A 17,857-nucleotide genomic window follows, 5' to 3' on the forward strand; every position below is an offset into this window, starting at 1 on the left:
AGAAGGTCTAACAAAACTGAAGTTCTCTTATTTCCTATTCTTATATTATTTTTTTACTTTAGAGTAGCTAAATAAGCCTGTCATTTAGATAAGACCATCTTCAAGCATGAGAAAGAAAAACAGATCAAATAAGACTAAGAACATTTCTAGTCTTAAAAGTCACTCGGCACTTTCTAATCATTGGCCAATCATGATCCATTCTCTAAATCACATATATAATCATTAGCCGTAGAAAGTAATCGAAACCAAGATCTAAAAAGTTAACATAGAAGAGTGAAGTCCCACTGCATCCCTCCAAATTCAACACAAACGTCTAAAAATCATAATAAATTACAGGAAGCCTTGCTTCTAAAACTCAATGATAAATCACATAAATTACAAGAAAACTAGTTTCTAACCTTTATGAGGATCAAGTAAGTTCCAAAATGCTCACGTCTTACGTATCTTTCAGGTAGCTCCCGCTCCGTGACACCCATTGCCTGAACTACAAAATACACCCAAATTGCACAAGCAAAACGAGAAAGAAAAACAGATCAAATAAGACTAAGGACATGTCTAGTCTTAAAAGTCACTCAGCACTATCTAACCATTGGCAAATCATGGTTCATTCTCCAAATTGTTATATTGTTATACCTATATGTAATCATTATCAAAAGAAAATAAACGAAACCAAGATCATAATGTTCACAAGTGAAGTGCCTAATGCTTCCCTCCAAATGTAACGCTAACATTGAAGAATCGGAATAAATTACATGAAGCCTTCGTGAAAGCCGTTGCCTCTGTCTGCCTCAGAAAAGCAAGGGCCAACTCCTAAAGTTCAATCATTTCCAGCACAATCAAGTAATCAAGAAAATGGGTACCTCGCAAAATCAACTTCTCGAAAGTTCAATAATTTCTAACATAATCTACCCAACCAAACTAATGACATATCCCAAAACTCAACTTCTTAAAAAGTCCAATCATTTCAAACACAAAAATCTGCAGAGTCATGTATATGAGTATATCAAAACTCAAATCTCTTACCTAGTTCAACCATTTCTAACACAATTCAAGCAAATCAGTATACCCCAAAACTGAAAACTTCACTACACTAACCTTCAAAACTAAGACCCTTAAAAGTGAGCATCGTAAAAACTACAAAACTTACGAGCTTCGATTTCTGAAGTCATCCTCTTTGCTTCGCTCTGTTACAGAATGAAAGAAAAACGGGAGGGTAGTCAGGGAAATGGCAGACTTCATTGATGGGGAGGCCAAAAACCGGGCGGGTATTCGGGCTAATTTGAACAGACTTCGGCTTGTCGGGTTTCAATTGAATTTTTTGGTCCAAGGTTCGAGAGAATTAGGCCCGGTTCCTTTTTGTTTCATTTTGTTTTCTCATACTTTTTGATTGAGTTAATGATCTTAATTTTGAGGTATGACATGAGAACAAAAATCTCTTTTAAGGTTTTCGAAATAATAAAAATATGTTTACCGCTAAGTTTTAAGTGTTAAAATAAATAATAGGAGGACAATTTGATATATTTATTAACTCATAACAATGTAAATGGATAATTCTGTACATTTACTAACTTATAACAATATAAATTTTAACACTTCACTAACAATTTATTAACCATTTAGGAATTTTTGTTATTTTGAAACCTGAAAGGAATTTTTGTTGTTATATCATACTTCACAGAAGGCATTTGGATTATATAATATTTTATTATAGAGGTATATTATATTAACGAAAAGAAAAATCATCTTGAAGATTACTAGGAATGTTTAAAAAATATGTTTGGTTGGGAGGATAAATGGGTGGGTATGTTATATAGATTACTAAATTACCCTCCTTTTTAAATATTAATATAATAATATTTTATTATTATTATTATTTATTGAATCATTTCTTTTAACCCCCTACATTTGAGATTTTGTTAAAACACCGTGACCATATAAAACTTTAATTTGTAGCAAAATCGCCCCCACCCACCCCAAGTCACTGCCGGCAGCCAGTTACCTCTACTGGCAATCGACGGAATGGCACACAACTGGTTGTGTATCAACAAAGCTGGAAATGGCCATGGATCACAAATCCATGGCCGGAAAACGGTTAGATCTATGGTATTTTACAACCAAAGATGTGGCCATGAAATGGTCACAGATCTAGCTGTGAAAAGGCCAAATCTTTGGTCGTGCCATTTCACGACCAAAGATCTAGTCGTATGTTAGATCTAGCCGTTTTCGACTATAGATTTGTGATCTATGACCGGAAAAGGCCTTACCAGTGCACGACCAGCCAGATCTCATCTGTGCACCATTACAACGATTGACGCTAGCGGCCGACAGTGGTGAGTCATAGTCGGCGGTGGTCTTGGGTGGCTAGGGGTATTTTGTTAACTTTTAAACTTTTTTATGGTGGGAGTGTTTTAGCTAATTTCTCAAATGTAGGGGGATAAGCTATTTATTATTTGGTAAACATTTAAGGGCAATTGTGTCCGAAATGGTTTTTAATTAAGGGCAAAATGGGAAGAAAAATCATATTACCCTGGTATTGTTTTAATAAACCCATAACAAGGTAATAAAATGACCTCCCACATTACCAACAATAAATACTATTTGCAATAAAAGATTATCGTAATATTTTATTATTTGCAAACTAAACACAAGAATCTTACAAAATAAACGAATATTTCCTCTGTTATCTTATTTACCCCCGATCCAAATGGCCCCATTGTTATTTATGTCTTTTTTAATTTAAAAACATGAGATATTTTCACAAATTATTTTCATTTTCATAATATAAATGAATAAAATAGTTAAAAGAGTTTTATCTCGAGGAGGTCTTGATAAAATAACAAAATTATTCTAAGATCTCATAAATAATACAAATTCTCCTACCGTTGGTATACTGTTATAATTTATAGTATAATGATTTAATAAATATTTACCTAATTATTTTTTTACCGTTTATTTTAACACTAAAAACTTAACTATAGGTAGATTTCTATTATCATTGATAGAATTTGAGATGAGTTTGACTTCTCACCCAATGAGGTTTTGTGAGTAGGAGGATTACCCCCTCTTATAAATTAGTAGGCATAAACGTGTCTAGTTGGTGTGAGATTCTAATAATTACTATAATCAAAGCAAGATTTAAAAAAAAGAAAAAAATTATTTTTGGGATTTTTTGTTAACCCTAGTTAAAAATATATTCTTTATCATTTTATGTAAATCAGTGCAACAAATTTACTTCCATTTTATTTCTTTTCCTTCTTTACGTAAATCAATGCAAAATATACTTTAATTTTCATCAACTAATCCACATTTTTTACTTTGTGTTATATAAGTAAGAATTACATCTCATTTGTGTTTTCCACAAAAATATATCAGTATATTTTTATAAATAAAGTTGTACAGTATCATTGTCCATATATCATTTTTTTTGGAATAAATTAAAGGATGGTCCGCATTTGTATAAGAGATTCCCGTTTAATTTTCAGAAAATTTCAAATTCTCTACAATATCTTTCTGATCTTTTGTTAATTTATGACATTCTTTCACAAATAAATTGAAGGATTCAGTACACTTGCGCAAGAAATTCCCCTATACTATTTTAATAAGTTTAAANCAGCTCCATAATGGCCAAGAAACTCGTCCAATACTCAGTGGTAATCACTCTCTCTCTTCCATTTCTCATCACTTACACAAAAACACCAGCTTTTTACATTGATTTTACTTCTTTCTGCTCTGGTTGTATCTCTCTATCCGCAGGTGGATGCATTCACAGATTCACCCTTCAAGGGCAACCCAGCTGCGGTTTGTTTGTTAGATGAAGACCGGGACGAGGATTGGTTACAATCCGTAGCTCTCGAGTTCAACATCTCTGAAACCTGTTACTTGACTCCCATCACTCACTCCGAGTCCGACTCTCCTCCCAGGTTTCGACTCAGATGGTTCACCCCTGTTGCTGAGGTCCGTTTTCTTTCCTCAGCAACATAATTTTCTGCTGTAAATTTTACATTAAACAGTAATTTCAAACACAATCAATCCGTACCCTTTTCCTTTTGCAGTTCAAACTTTGTGGTCATGCAACGTTAGCAGCTGCACACTCTCTCTTTTCGAGAGGCTTGGTGAAATCTAACGCGATTGAATTTGAAACACTTTCTGGAATTCTCACTGCCAAAAAGGTTCCGGATTTGGAGGCAAACAGTGTCTCTAACGGTGAAGCACAAGAGTGCTATTTTATTGAACTGAATTTTCCTACTGTTCCAACTACCGACTTCAACTCTGCTGAGGTTTCTTCAATTTATAAGGCCTTGAATGTTTCTACAATTATTGATATGAAGATAACTACCTCAGAGGACATCTTTGTAAGCCATCTTGACCCTTCACTCTCTGATTTTTTTCTTCATTCTTCATCATATTTTAGTAATTGGTGAAAATTTATTAGGTGGTACTTCCATCAGCAAAATCTGTTGTGGAATTACAGCCACAGTTTTATGACATACAAAAGTGTCCTGGAAGAGGCATAATAGTTTCAGGGCAAGCGACATCAGAATCCGGATTTGATTTTTATAGCAGATTCTTCTGCCCAAAATTTGGCGTCAATGAGGTAATATCTGTTGGCATTTTGTGTTAGGTGACTCTTTGAATGAATAATTTTATGTCATATGACTTCCATTGCCATAGAAAATAACATCTACCTACTTTTGTGAGCTTGGACTTCTACCAAAATGTTAAATCTTGACGATAGTTATCTAATATAACTTCAAAATCTGATTTCTGTTAGAAGTCTGCAAATCTATATCTTTATGCCACTTCTAAGAATGAACATATTCGCTTACTTCACCAATGCAAAAGAATGTTTCACACGGTCACATCTTGGCTAATCCATTCTAATCTGAACCCAAATCCTAGTTTTGTTCGCACGACATTTCCCAGATTTGGAAACGTGGTAACTAAGATGAAACAATTATCTGGATCAACTCTCTATAGATTGAAATAAACCTAATGAAAACTTATGTTTGGTTTCTTGTTTGTATTAGGATCCTGTTTGTGGAAGTGCACATTGTGCTTTGGCACCTTATTGGAGTCGAAAGCTGGGGAAGAATGACTTTGTGGCATATGCGGTATGATCTCTCCCTCTCTTAATTATCAACAAACATATATTCATTGTCAACATAAATGATTGTTACATACTGATCTGTATTATTTTCATGACTCTGCAGGCATCGTCTAGAAGTGGAGTCTTGAACATACATTTAGACGAGCAGAATCAGAGAGTGCTGCTTCGAGGGAAAGCTGTGACTGTGATGGAGGGCTCTCTGCTAGTTTAGATTTGAAAAAACTTCTGTAATGGCATGTATCAAATTGAATAAATGAAAAACATTTTTTTGGAATAATACTCTGGAGTTTCAATTGAAGAGATTGAAACTCCATTTCATCTTCTTTGATACCTTGTGCAAGACATAGTTTATATGAATTTCACATCATTTGGCACCATTCTCTAACTTTAAATTTGCTGGTCATCTGGTTGGTTTGTGAAATTCTTCTCCTCGGTGGAAACTTAAGACTGCTCATCACATTGACACCAGAAATGCCATGGCCTACTTGCTCATCGGAAATTCCAGTTTCAATGAGGTTATAACAAGAAGATAACATGAGGCCAAAACCAAAACTTAAGTAAGAAAAGCTTAACTGAAAATGAGTAATCAAAAGTCATTTAAGTTAGCACCAACGACTCGATCTCCTCTCCCCAATAAATTCCAAAAACGAAAAAGTTTTCACAACAATCATCATTAAAAAGACTAAAGGAAACAACTAAGCAGGCGGGTGTTTACAATTTTCTTAGCCCTTTTTCCCTCTTTATCTTATTGTTGTAACCTCATTGAAATGGAAGTGATACTTAAACTCATCAGCCAGTGTAAAAACTTTTGCTTCAATGGGCTCTCTAGCCTCTAGGATTCACACCTATGAGGATTTTAGTTCTCTTTGACATGGGAAATTCTGATTTAATCATTTTCAGTTAAGCTTTTCTTACTTGAATTTTGGTTTTGGTCGGGTGGAAGTTTTGCTCAATGACCAATTTACGCACATCTCGACTAATGTTTTACGCCCAACGGGGGAATCAAACCTAAATAACTGAGATATCCTAACCAACTTGACTAATCCTCAAGGGAAACTATCCCATGGCAATCCACCGCCATGGCCCCCCCAAGTAAATCATTGACAAAGATATGTAGCATTTGTAGCCTCCTTGGTTCGCTCTTACCGTTAGGTTACCCAAGATTTTCTTTTTATTTAAAAAAAAAAAAAAAAAAAATCCTTTTGTACTGAAGGTAGAGTTAGAGACTAAAGATCAAATTTGTATGGAGCTAGAAATTGTGGGGAGGAGATGGAAGATATTTGTTAATTTGATATTCTTTTTTGTTTACCAGGGTTTTGATCCTGGTTTAATGGAAGATTTATGTAAAATTTGTATAGAACATATATGTAAAAATATGTTGTACTAAAGATATTTGTACAAATCTTGTGTTAAAAGATTTGCTTTAAAATTTTTATTTATTTGATATTAATTTTCGATTAATTATTTATAAGGGTAAGATTGGCATTTCAAGAGTCAAAGTGATCGGTGATTTGAGTAAAAAACTGGGGAAGAATGACTCAAAAAATAATTCAAAATTTTTACGTAATTAATTGTTAAATGCTTATTGATTAGATTATATAATTTACACTTTACCATGCAATGTAGGCATGATCACCCAGAAGTGAGGTTTTTAGATGAGGGGAATCAGAGGGTTTTGCTGCAAGGAAAAGCTGTAGCGGTGATGGGAAGGCTCTCTGTTAGTTTAGATTCTGTTCATCAACCTGGGCTAGGCTAAAAATTCTCTCTCAACAGTTCCATGAAACTTGTGTCCTAAAAATATATTAGATGGGTTGTGTTAAAACGGTTTCGTATCACGTTCATATATGTCAAATCTTCATTAAACGTAACTCGTTAGTTACTGTGTCTAAATATCAAAAGTAGAACACAAACTTTATTTAATGTGTTACTCAATTTTACGAGGTCTGGTTACTGTATTTACATAGCTTTTATAAAGTCATACAAAAAAATTCCACTTTCATGGAAAAATTATAGTCATTCAATGCATCACGATGATGCAACCAAAATGCGGATGTTCAATGCAAGTTAAAGTTCTTTCATGGCAATCATTTAGATTTACAGCCTATAAACGAATAACTAGCTGCGTAGCCAGATGTAATTTTGTCCCTGTATCATTTGCAGACGTGAATGCAAGAGATTTAAATACTAGCCGTTTTCTGAATTTCTTGCATACTGCCCTAAAGTTTTGTTTCTGCATCATGCTATCATTCTGTAGCTGAGACATGTCCGATCTTACCCAATACATGTTACAATGTGGAGTTCGGATTAGATCTTATTGGTACAGAAGGTTGCTTAACGTCTTGTATATTATGTTTTTAATGATACGTGTTTTTCTACTCTCTTATTATTCCTGCTATAGGTCACTGCATTTTGTGGTAAGCTATTTCAACACTGATTTTCTGGTAATTTTACAGGTGATGAAGTGCCACCATCAGCTTTTTCTATGACCAATTGGTGGAGAGGGGGACAAATTCAGGAATATAGACATGGAGAAAGAGTTATTTATGTTTCTCTTAATCATAAAATTCTGTCCCAAAATTTTAAATTCTGTATAGTTGGCAAGAAAGGATGTTGCCAATGCATGCATTCACTGACACCAAACGTTTGGTGTTATTTGATGTGTAATCTGGCCAAATGCTCCAACCCTCGCCATTTTTCTTTGTGGTAGGCTAATATTATTACCACTCTGAATAGCTCATCTCCAAAGAGGAAAGGTCATGTCAATGCTGAGAAGATAGCTGTTTTAAATGCATGGCATCGAGTCGATTGTAGAACAAGAGAGGCACTTCGCCGTAGCTTTCTTTCAGAACTGATTGAGGGCTATGAGGTATGGATATCCTTGCGTTTGTGCTTTCTCCTGTTTGTTTTAAATCATTTGATTTCATTAAGAAATGTTATTCAATTATGATTTAACTGTATCAATGATTTCTCTGATCTTAATATCCCTCAAGGTTCTCTTCTTTCTTCATTTTCAGTGCCAACCAAGTTGATATCCGTTCTCCTTATATAATTTTATAATCCAGAGTTGTTAACTTTTGTTGTTATTAGTAGCTGAAATTTCTTTTTGCTTACAGGATTGCATACGGACCTTCATTAAGGAGAGTGGAGATGGAGATGTGCTTGTGCTAAAGGTTCAAGATTCTTTTCATAGGTTGTTTCTGCATGGTGTCTGTGAGGTAATTTGTCCCCCCTATATATGATCTCAGTTTAAATGCTTCACTTCATGCCAAATGTGGAGTTACGCAATCAGCTTCCTTTAGAATTTGATGAATTAATAATCCTTTCTTGACACCTGGATGTGTTTTGCACAATGAAAATAGTTTTTCATGAAGAAATCACTATTCTATGCTGAAGATCATATAGCTGTCTAACATGTAGAAATTCTTGTTTTGAACAGTTCTACAATTTGGTCTCAATAACAGTTACAGAATCGAAGGATTCGGATTCAATGAAGTTGACAAATATAAAAAAGAAGAAAAGGGTTTCGCCCGAGCTCCCAAACATTACCCTGTCCCATTTTCTGAAAATGTCCAAGGAAGGAATCTGGTAAAAGTTTCGCTGGCCAGGGTTCTCTCCTATTCATGATGGATATAAATAAGGTTGTGTATAATAATATGATTTAAAAATATCAGCTTTTCATTCAAAGTTAATATTACGTTACTATCCAAAGCCTATTCTGGCGGCTAAAATTCTCTATGTTATTACCATTTGAACCTCCAATCTCCTCTCTATAAAATTTATCTTACTTCGACACCTGATTTCTCGTTGCAAAACTAGTGTTTCTTGTTCTTAACTGATTTCTAGTTAATTCTAACGGCTAATATTCAAGCAGTCATCATCATTCAATCCACTAGCCTCCACTTTACAACTCCTCTCTCATCGTAGCACCTGGTAACTCGTCGAACACCGACTGAGAAAGTGAAGTGTATTTTGAGTATTAATAGAATATAAACTTCGGGTGGGAAAGTGATATTTTGAATTTTTTCTGGTAAGAAAGTATCATTAAGGCAAACCTTAGTGGGAAAAAGTCGTTTACTCAATATATTAACTAAAAAAATTTTATTATTTTGAGTAGTATTTTTGAAATATTATTAGTAGGTAGAGTTGGGTGATTATTACGAGATAGAATTTAAAAATTAACAAAAAACCTCCTAGGTTTGCTAATTTAACTTAACACCCCAATATAAAAAAAATTTGTAAAATAACAAAAACATCCCCACACACACAGTTGCCAAATTCCAGCCACCACCGCCAGAATCTGGAGTTATGGCGCACGACAGGCTGTATCTGGCCAGTCGTTTACAGCCTGTCGTGCGCCGAGAGAACCTTTTCTAGCTAGATCCACCTTGGATCTGGCCATGTTTAGTAGTTAACGACGACCAAAGATATGGCCGTCGTTGATGGTCAACGACAGCCATGTCTTGGTTGTCGTTGAAGACCAGCTACAGCCAAAGATCTGACCGTCAACGACTAGATCTTTGACCATAGATCTAGCCGATAAATGATAGATCGACGCACTACCGGTCAGATCTAATCGGTAGTGCGTCATTATACTAGATTCTGATCACCTTCTGACGGTAGTGATCAGAATCTGGTAAATGTAGATGAGTATGGGTGTTTTTGTTAATTTCTAAATTTTTTTTGAGTGTTTAGTTAAATTAATAAAAGTAGGGGGTTTATATTAGTTGGATAAAATATAATAGTATTTTTCGAATAAAGAAACAAACATGTATTTTAGAAATAGTATTAATAGAATAGGAAAAAATAATTAAACAAAAGGGACCGGATGTACACGTAGTATTTTATATTTTCTTTCATATATATTCAATATACATTGGTTAGATTTTCTTATAGAATGGTTTCTTAATTAACAATCACCGTTGAATGACTCTAATCGTAGTTTTGACCATTTGATGGTTGAAGGTTAGTGATGGAGACAATGTTTGTTTGTATAATTACTTAATTAGTGGAGCATGTGGGTTGTACTTGGGAAGAAAGCAAAGAACTCCTACGTGGAATCTTATGCAATAAAATAAGACTTCGTTTCTTGTTTAAACTTTAAAGCCTGGCCGTGGCTCTTCACTTCCCTTCATACTCCACAACTCAGTACCTTTATCTCTGCCTAAAGTCAGCTCCATAATGGCCAAGAAACTCGTCCAATACTCAGTGGTAATCACTCTCTCTGTTCCATTTCTCATCACTTACACAAAAACACCAGCTTTTTACATTGATTTTACGTCTTTCTGCTCTGGTTGTATCTCTCTATCCGCAGGTGGATGCATTCACAGATTCACCCTTCAAGGGCAACCCAGCTGCGGTTTGTTTGTTAGATGAAGACCGGGACGAGGGCTGGTTACAATCCGTAGCTCTCGAGTTCAATATCTCTGAAACTTGTTACGTAACTCGCCTCACTCACTCCGAGTCCGACTCTCCTCCCAGGTTTCGACTCAGATGGTTCACCCCTGTTGCTGAGGTCCGTTTTCTTTCCTCAGCAACGTAATTTTCTGCTGTAAATTTTACATTAAAAAGTAATTTTAAACACAATTAATTCTTACCCTTTTCTTTTTGCAGGTCAAACTTTGTGGTCATGCAACGTTAGCAGCTGCACACTCTCTCTTTTCGAGAGGCTTGGTGAAATCTAACGCGATTGAATTTGAAACACTTTCTGGAATTCTGACTGCCAAAAAGGTTCCGGATTTGGAGGCAACCAGTGTCTCTAACGGTGAAGCAAAAGAGTGCTACTTTATTGAATTGAATTTTCCTACTGTTCCATCTACTGACTTCAATTCTGCTGAGGTTTCTGCAATTTATAAGGCCTTGAATGTTTCTACAATTATTGATATGAAGATAACAACTACCTCAGAAGACATCTTTGTAATCCTTCTTGACCCTTCACTCTCTGATTTTTTTCTTCATTCTTCATCATATTTTAGTAATTGGTGAAAATTTATTAGGTGGTACTTCCATCAGCAAAATCTGTTGTGGAATTACAGCCACAGTTTGATGACATACAAAAGTGTCCTGGAAGAGGCATAATAGTTTCAGGGCAAGCGCCATCAGAATCCGGATTTGATTTTTATAGCAGATTCTTCTGCCCAAAATTTGGCATCAATGAGGTAATATCTGTTGGCATTTTGTGTTAGGTGACTATTTGAATGAATAATTTTATATCATATGACTTCCATTGCCATAGAAAAATAACATCTACCTACTTTTGTGAGCTTGGACTTCTACCAAAATGTTAAATCTTGACGATAGTTATCTAATATAACTTCAAAATCTGATTTCTGTTAGAAGTCTGCAAGTCTATATCTTTATGCCACTTCTAGGAATGAACATATTCGCTTACTTCACCAACGCAAAAGAATGTTTCACACGGTCACATCTTGGTTAATCCATTCTGCAAATTCTAGTTTTGTTCGCACGACATTTCCCAGATTTGGAAATGTGGTAACTAAGATGAAACAATTATCTGGATCAACTCTCTATAGATTGAAATAAACCTAATGAAGACTTATGTTTGGTTTCTTGTCTGTATTAGGATCCTGTTTGTGGAAGTGCACATTGTGCTTTGGCACCTTATTGGAGTCGAAAGCTGGGGAAGAATGATTTTGTGGCATATGCAGTATGATCTCTCCCTCTTTTAATTATCAACAAACATATATTCATTGTTAACATAAATGATTGTTACATACTGATCTGTATTATTTTCATGACTCTGCAGGCATCGCCTAGAAGTGGAGTCTTGAACATACATTTAGACGAGCAGAATCAGAGAGTGCTGCTTCGAGGGAAAGCTGTAACTGTGATGGAGGGCTCTCTGTTAGTTTAGATTTGAAGAAATTTCTGTAATGGCATGTATCAAATTCAATAAATGAAAAACATTTTCTGGAATAAGACTCTGGAGTTTCAATTGAATTTGAAACTCCATTTCTTCATCTTGTTTGATATCTTGTGCAAGACATTGTTTATATGAATTTCACATCATTTGGCACCAGTCTCTAACTTTAAATTTGCTGGTCATCTGGTTGGTTTGTGAAATTCTTCTCCTTGGTGGAAACTTAAGACTTCTCATCACAGTGACACCAGAAATGCCATGGCCAACTTGCTCATAGGAAATTCCAGTTTCAACTTGCTCTTGCTCATTATTAGTTAAGCTTTTCTTACTTGAGTTTTGGTTTTGGTCGGGTGGAAGTTTTGCTTCAATGGCCAGTTTACGCGCACATTGACTAATCATTTGCGTCCAATGGGAGAATTGAACCTGAATAACTGAGGTATCCGAGTCAGCTTGACTAATCCTCAGGGGGAGCTATCCCATGGCAATCTACCACCATGGCCTCCCAAATAAATCATGGACAAAGATATGTAGCATTTGCAGCCTTCTTGGTTCGCCCTTACCGTTGGGTTACCCAAGATTTTCTTTTTATTTAAAAATAAATAAATAAATAATTTCCTCGATAGAGTTAGAGACTAAAGATCGAATTTTTATGGAGCTAGAAATTGTGGGGAGGAGATGGAAGATATTTGTTAATTTGATTATTCTTTTTTGTTTACCAAGGTTTTGATTCTGGTTCAATGGAAGATTTGTGTAAAATTTGTATAGAACATATATGTAAAAATATGTTGTACTAAAGATATTTGTACAAATCTTGTGTTAAAGGATTTGGCTTAAAGAGTCTATTTATTTGATATTAATTTGGATTATGTTCATCAACCTGGGCTAGGCTAAAAATTATATAGTCATTCAATGCATCACGATGATGCAACAAATATGCGGATGTTCAATGCAAGTTAATTGGCACACAATATTGGATTTCTGAATTTTGCTGGTGGAAACTAAATAAAAAAAAAATGAAACTCCTCCTGGATTCCATTTCATTACCAATAATTATTTGTTTTTGGCCGACTTTGTAATGATATTCAATGGTATCGGCCATTTGACTAATTCGTAATTTAGCAATTTGTTTATAGAAATTCCTGCCGGGATAGTACTCCACTTGAATTTGACATTTCGATGGCTCACAAAATCTATATATAACCAGTTATATCGGAAAAAATAGGGTTGACGTGGAGCTTCGTTAGTAAAGGATGGTCAGAGTTTAGAAGGGTTTTATATCGTCTAGGTGCAACCATGTCGTGCCTAACGCAAGTGGCATGGCTCCTGTCAATGTAGCAGGTGAGTGTCAGGCCAACAAGCGGCTGGAGATCGCCCACGTGTCAAAGCCCTGCTTTAAATAGAGGAAATCCCTCGTGCATGTGATCAATGGAATGCAAAGAAAAGATTTGCACGGTACCTACCCACTTGCAGCTTTCATAATCATTACCTTGAACTTTCCCACTATAAATAGAGGGATTCCCTCTCATTTGGGAGAATTAGCTAATTTTTATACTGAAATAACTCTCACTCTCTAAACTATAATTCAGCTCGTTGAACGCGATCTGATCACTCTCTTATTTATACAATAGCAGTAGACATAGGATTCGCTTGTGAGCATCCGAACCACTTTAAACATTGCTTCTCACCCATTATTCTACTAAATATTCCCATATCACGTGTGACCTCTAAAATTATTTTAACATTTTACACGTATGAGTAGTTGGTGTTAGAATCGAGCATTCCAATAACCCTTTCATTTATATTAAGACATTTTAGTTAATGGATAAAGTTAAATTAATTACGTGATTAAGCTAAGAAAACTTCATCCCTGTAAGCTGACATTATCCTTACGTAATTTCTAGTAAGTTTTAAATAAACCCGATTAACATTATTCTTTGTCTTTATTTAATTTATATATGAGGGTCCAAAGATTAAGTTGAGTTGCCGTGATTGAATTGAGCTTCCTCTGACTGTACAGCCATGGAGTGACTCATAATCTGCAAATAATTTAATAAATTAATCAAACTATATTCAACATATCAACTATAAATAGATGTGGCTTCCCTCCATCTCTCCACGCAAAAATCCGCAATGGCGTCTTCTTCTCTTCATTTCCTTCTCTTTTCATCTCTCATTCTTCTCTTCATTTCTCCTTCATTTTCCCAGCAATCCTTCCGCCCCAAAGCTCTCGTCCTCCCTGTCTCCAAAGACGCCTCTACACTCCAATATCTCACCACCATTAAACAAAGAACCCCGCTTGTCCCCATCAGTCTCGTGCTCGACCTCGGCGGCCAGTTCTTATGGGTTGATTGTGATCAAAATTATGTTTCTTCAACCTACCGCCCAGCACGGTGCGGCTCAGCCCAATGCTCCTTGGCTAGTGCCAACGGCTGCGGCGACTGCTTCTCCTCCTCCCGGCCGGGTTGCAACAACAACACTTGCGGCGTCTCGCCTGACAACACTGTGACTCGCACGGCCACGGGTGGCGAAGTTGCTCAAGACGTTGTGTCCGTTCAATCCACGAACGGGTTCAATCCTGGAAGGAATGTTTCAGCGCCGAACTTTGTGTTTTCTTGCGCGCCAACTTCTCTTTTGGAGGGTCTGGCCAGCGGCGTTGTCGGTATGGCCGGTCTCGGAAGAACGAGAATTGCATTCCCTTCACAATTTGCTTCAACTTTCAGTTTTCAGAGAAAATTTGCCATCTGTCTTTCGTCTTCAAACGGTGTAGTCTTCTTCGGAGAAAGTCCTTACGTTTTCCTTCCCAATGTCGATGCCTCTCAGCTCCTCAGCTTCACCACACTCTTCATCAACCCCGTCAGCACGGCCTCCGCATTCACCCAAGGCGAGCCCTCGGCTGAATATTTCATCGGCGTGAAATCCATCCAAATCGGCGACAATGTCATCCCGTTAAACACAACTCTACTTTCCATAGACAGCCAAGGCGTCGGTGGAACAAAAATCAGCACAGTGAATCCCTACACTGTGTTGGAGGACTCGATTTATAAGGCCGTGACTGAGGCTTTCATCAATCAGTCCGCAGCGAGAAACATCACCAGGGCGGCTTCCGTGGCACCGTTTGATGTGTGCTTTAGTTCAAGCAACATTCTGAGCACCCGCCTGGGGCCAAACGTGCCGACCATTAATCTGGTGCTGGAGAGGAACGTGACGTGGAGCATTTTCGGAGCGAACTCTATGGTGGAGGTGAACCAGAACGTCTATTGTCTTGGGTTCGTTAATGGCGGAAACAACCAGAGAACTTCGATTGTGATTGGAGGGCATCAGTTGGAGAACATTCTTCTTCAGTTTGATTTGGCAACATCGCGGCTGGGTTTCAGTGCCTTGCTCTTCGGCAGGCAAACTACTTGCGCCAACTTCAACTCCACTTCCGTTGCGTGATTTAATGGTCCTCATCGTCAAGGTTACAATATATCTTCAGAGTTGAATATGGACTGTAATTAATAATCAACTGGGTTTGATTTGATTGAATTATTTGTAATACATACACACGAGATGTAATATTCAGTGAGTAATTAAAAACAAAATCAAATTAAATTGAATTCCCTTCAGGATATTTTATATCATCTTTTGAATTGATAAACAAAATTTTGGTCGAAGAAGTGGGGAAAGAAACGTAACTGGGCCGCATGATCGAATATGATGAAAGTGTATTCGTTGGAGACGACAGATGATCAAATATTATATATATATATAATATATATATTATATATATATTGAAAATCAACTATTTCCGCTATACAAACATTGAATGAGAAGGTTTATAGATATATTTTATTATAGAGTTTGACTTTTTTTTTTTTTTTTTTTTGGGTATCCGAGGTGTCCAGATTAGCTTGTTCGCATCTCAATTAGTATTCTAAAGCCCTGAAGTTAATGTCAAGTAAGATTCCAGTGATTACTCTTTATTAGTAGTAGTGAAGATTCAAACTTATGACCTCTTGAGTAATATACCCAAGAGTTATAACTGAACCGTCAAACTACCTACACGTTCGTAGTTAATGGAGTTTAGCTTTATGTGATTCACCAATCACTTGTATTATAATTCTTTTGCGTTAACTTAAGCGTTGACTTCTTCTCAATTCTTGTATTAATTAACAGAGTTGAGTTTAACATTAATAAACAAATCATTTTTACGTTCTCCACACGAACTTGAAGTTGATCGTTGGCCCTCCAACTGTTAAAGAGTATTGAAATTTTTTTATAAAAAAACTGTGTATGAATGTGGGTTTTGCGAGAACGAGAGAAAACGTGTATGTCAATACTATGAATATCTAAACCCTAGTCTGATTTTGGTAATAAGACGCCAGCATGGCATTTATATGACCATATACCAATACCTTTACAATATTGGGATATTAGTTTCTCAACGCAATTTTTGCGTCCAAATAAATCGTATTTCCTATAGTGTCTATTATTCAAGATTTGAGTAGACTAGGGTTTTTTTCTCATGCAATCATTTAAGAACAAATCGTCGTAAATTTCTTAAACGTTGTGTTGTGTGTGATTTTTTCACTAAGCTTAGTCTATTGCGAGGATGTAGCTCGACCCAAGATCAATCTGACTCCACCGGTTGTCCGACCCAACATAAGCTCGTCAACACATAACTTGATTCAGCATAAGCTAGTTGCGATTTGCGAACAACTTGAATGATTAGTCAATCAATTCCTATATAGCTTCAAATCCCAGATATTGCAAGAATGACTACATCAACATCAATCTCTGCGCAATCATAACGCCCAATCGTGAGACTATCAGAATTATAGTTTAAATCAATTGTAATCCCTTTGTTTTTGCTATTTTCCTTGTACAAACCTTGTATATAAACCCCCTCAAATGATGAAAAAGGGGTTACGACATTCACACAGAATTCTGATTGTAAGCTCTCACATCAAATACAAAACACAGTGAACGTACGCTCAAGAGTTTACTTTGCCGAACCACTTTAAAAACTCTTATTGTCATTTATTTTATTGCATTCAATATTTGTCTATCGCTGATTATCCGTAATCATGCACACATACATTCTGATCCCACCAAAGTCGATTAGAATTCTCTTATTAGTGCAGATTTCTGTATCAACACGTTGTTATGAGAGTCCTTAGTTAATTTACATGGTTTTCATTGAAAGCAAGATTAGCATTTGAGAGTCATCTACAAATACTGTATCTGTTTTGAGATTACTGGAACTCAATCAAGTGAATTCATCAAGTTCAAGTCCTTTATTTATTTGCTTATTCCAACAATTTTATTATCATTGATGGGAGTGATTTGTAATGTTATAGTGCCTGCTAAAGTGCTAATATATTGTAGTTAATTAATTAAATTACGAGTGGAGTAAATTTTGCATTTGACAAAACTACATCAATTAAATAAGTGAGAAATATGGTTAGGCCCTTGAGTTATGTTTTTCACGGGCTTACTAGTTACAAATACTGGTGTAGCCCAAATATCAACAGGATAAAACAGTCACCAACCCAAGGTCCAACCGCTGTTAGAATTGAATTTGTCATCAAAGTACATACAAACTTTAAAATGCCAATTTGTCTCATCTAAAATGCAACGTTTTGAAACTCGACCCAAGGTGCCATCCGGCCAAGGGGTCGGTTCCCGGGTTGACTGGTCCAATCTGTTAAACCGATGGTCTGACCCGTGATCCAAAATTTTGAAATCTTACAAAACACCTTTGAGAATATCAGTCCCTATAGATTTAAAATCTTGCAAACACATCCCTATAATAGTTAAGTTTTTGATTTTTCGGGCCACATTCTAGATGATTCCCGCGTCTAAAATTCAATCCAACACCACCTCTTAAACCA

The 17,857-nt window shown here is 36.1% G+C and overlaps 4 protein-coding genes across 4 annotated transcripts; all 4 read left to right on the top strand.

Annotated features, from left to right (window-relative positions):
- Nucleotides 1-3,616: 3,616 nt before the first annotated feature.
- On the top strand, nt 3,617-5,557 carry LOC116116410 (uncharacterized isomerase BH0283-like). Its single transcript, XM_031402478.1, has 6 exons — nt 3,617-3,650; nt 3,754-3,954; nt 4,053-4,352; nt 4,433-4,594; nt 5,028-5,111; nt 5,211-5,557. The coding sequence occupies exons 1-6, from the start codon at nt 3,621-3,623 to the stop codon at nt 5,316-5,318; spliced, it is 885 nt and encodes a 294-aa protein (XP_031258338.1). The 5' UTR covers nt 3,617-3,620; the 3' UTR covers nt 5,319-5,557.
- Nucleotides 5,558-7,632: 2,075 nt separating this feature from the next.
- On the top strand, nt 7,633-8,875 carry LOC116116421. The gene is made up of 4 exons (XM_031402487.1): nt 7,633-7,695; nt 7,815-7,973; nt 8,221-8,322; nt 8,544-8,875. The coding sequence occupies exons 1-4, from the start codon at nt 7,633-7,635 to the stop codon at nt 8,694-8,696; spliced, it is 477 nt and encodes a 158-aa protein (XP_031258347.1). The 3' UTR covers nt 8,697-8,875.
- Nucleotides 8,876-10,163: 1,288 nt separating this feature from the next.
- LOC116116409 (uncharacterized isomerase BH0283-like) lies at nt 10,164-12,084 on the top strand. Its single transcript, XM_031402477.1, has 6 exons — nt 10,164-10,315; nt 10,419-10,619; nt 10,718-11,020; nt 11,101-11,262; nt 11,688-11,771; nt 11,871-12,084. The coding sequence occupies exons 1-6, from the start codon at nt 10,286-10,288 to the stop codon at nt 11,976-11,978; spliced, it is 888 nt and encodes a 295-aa protein (XP_031258337.1). The 5' UTR covers nt 10,164-10,285; the 3' UTR covers nt 11,979-12,084.
- A 2,030-nt stretch (nt 12,085-14,114) lies between these two features.
- LOC116116415 (probable aspartic proteinase GIP2) lies at nt 14,115-15,446 on the top strand. Its single transcript, XM_031402483.1, has one exon. The coding sequence runs from the start codon at nt 14,115-14,117 to the stop codon at nt 15,417-15,419; it is 1,305 nt and encodes a 434-aa protein (XP_031258343.1). The 3' UTR covers nt 15,420-15,446.
- Nucleotides 15,447-17,857: the final 2,411 nt, after the last annotated feature.

The sequence above is a fragment of the Pistacia vera genome, unplaced genomic scaffold (assembly GCF_008641045.1).
Source record: "Pistacia vera cultivar Batoury unplaced genomic scaffold, PisVer_v2 Contig771, whole genome shotgun sequence".
NCBI lineage: Eukaryota > Viridiplantae > Streptophyta > Magnoliopsida > Sapindales > Anacardiaceae > Pistacia > Pistacia vera.

Bases quoted from the DNA above. Each gene is read 5' to 3' on its own strand.
- LOC116116409 (XM_031402477.1), top strand. From the start codon at position 10,286: ATGGCCAAGAAACTCGTCCAATACTCAGTG. The intron at 10,620-10,717 runs GTCCGTTTTCTT...TTCTTTTTGCAG, and splicing joins GGTTCACCCCTGTTGCTGAG to GTCAAACTTTGTGGTCATGC. The intron at 11,021-11,100 runs GTAATCCTTCTT...AAAATTTATTAG, and splicing joins CTACCTCAGAAGACATCTTT to GTGGTACTTCCATCAGCAAA.
- LOC116116415 (XM_031402483.1), top strand. From the start codon at position 14,115: ATGGCGTCTTCTTCTCTTCATTTCCTTCTCTTTTCATCTCTCATTCTT.
- LOC116116421 (XM_031402487.1), top strand. From the start codon at position 7,633: ATGGAGAAAGAGTTATTTATGTTTCTCTTAATCATAAAATTCTGTCCC. The intron at 7,696-7,814 runs GTATAGTTGGCA...TCTTTGTGGTAG, and splicing joins GTCCCAAAATTTTAAATTCT to GCTAATATTATTACCACTCT. The intron at 8,323-8,543 runs GTAATTTGTCCC...TGTTTTGAACAG, and splicing joins TTCTGCATGGTGTCTGTGAG to TTCTACAATTTGGTCTCAAT.
- LOC116116410 (XM_031402478.1), top strand. From the start codon at position 3,621: ATGGCCAAGAAACTCGTCCAATACTCAGTG. The intron at 3,955-4,052 runs GTCCGTTTTCTT...TTCCTTTTGCAG, and splicing joins GGTTCACCCCTGTTGCTGAG to TTCAAACTTTGTGGTCATGC. The intron at 5,112-5,210 runs GTATGATCTCTC...ATGACTCTGCAG, and splicing joins ATGACTTTGTGGCATATGCG to GCATCGTCTAGAAGTGGAGT.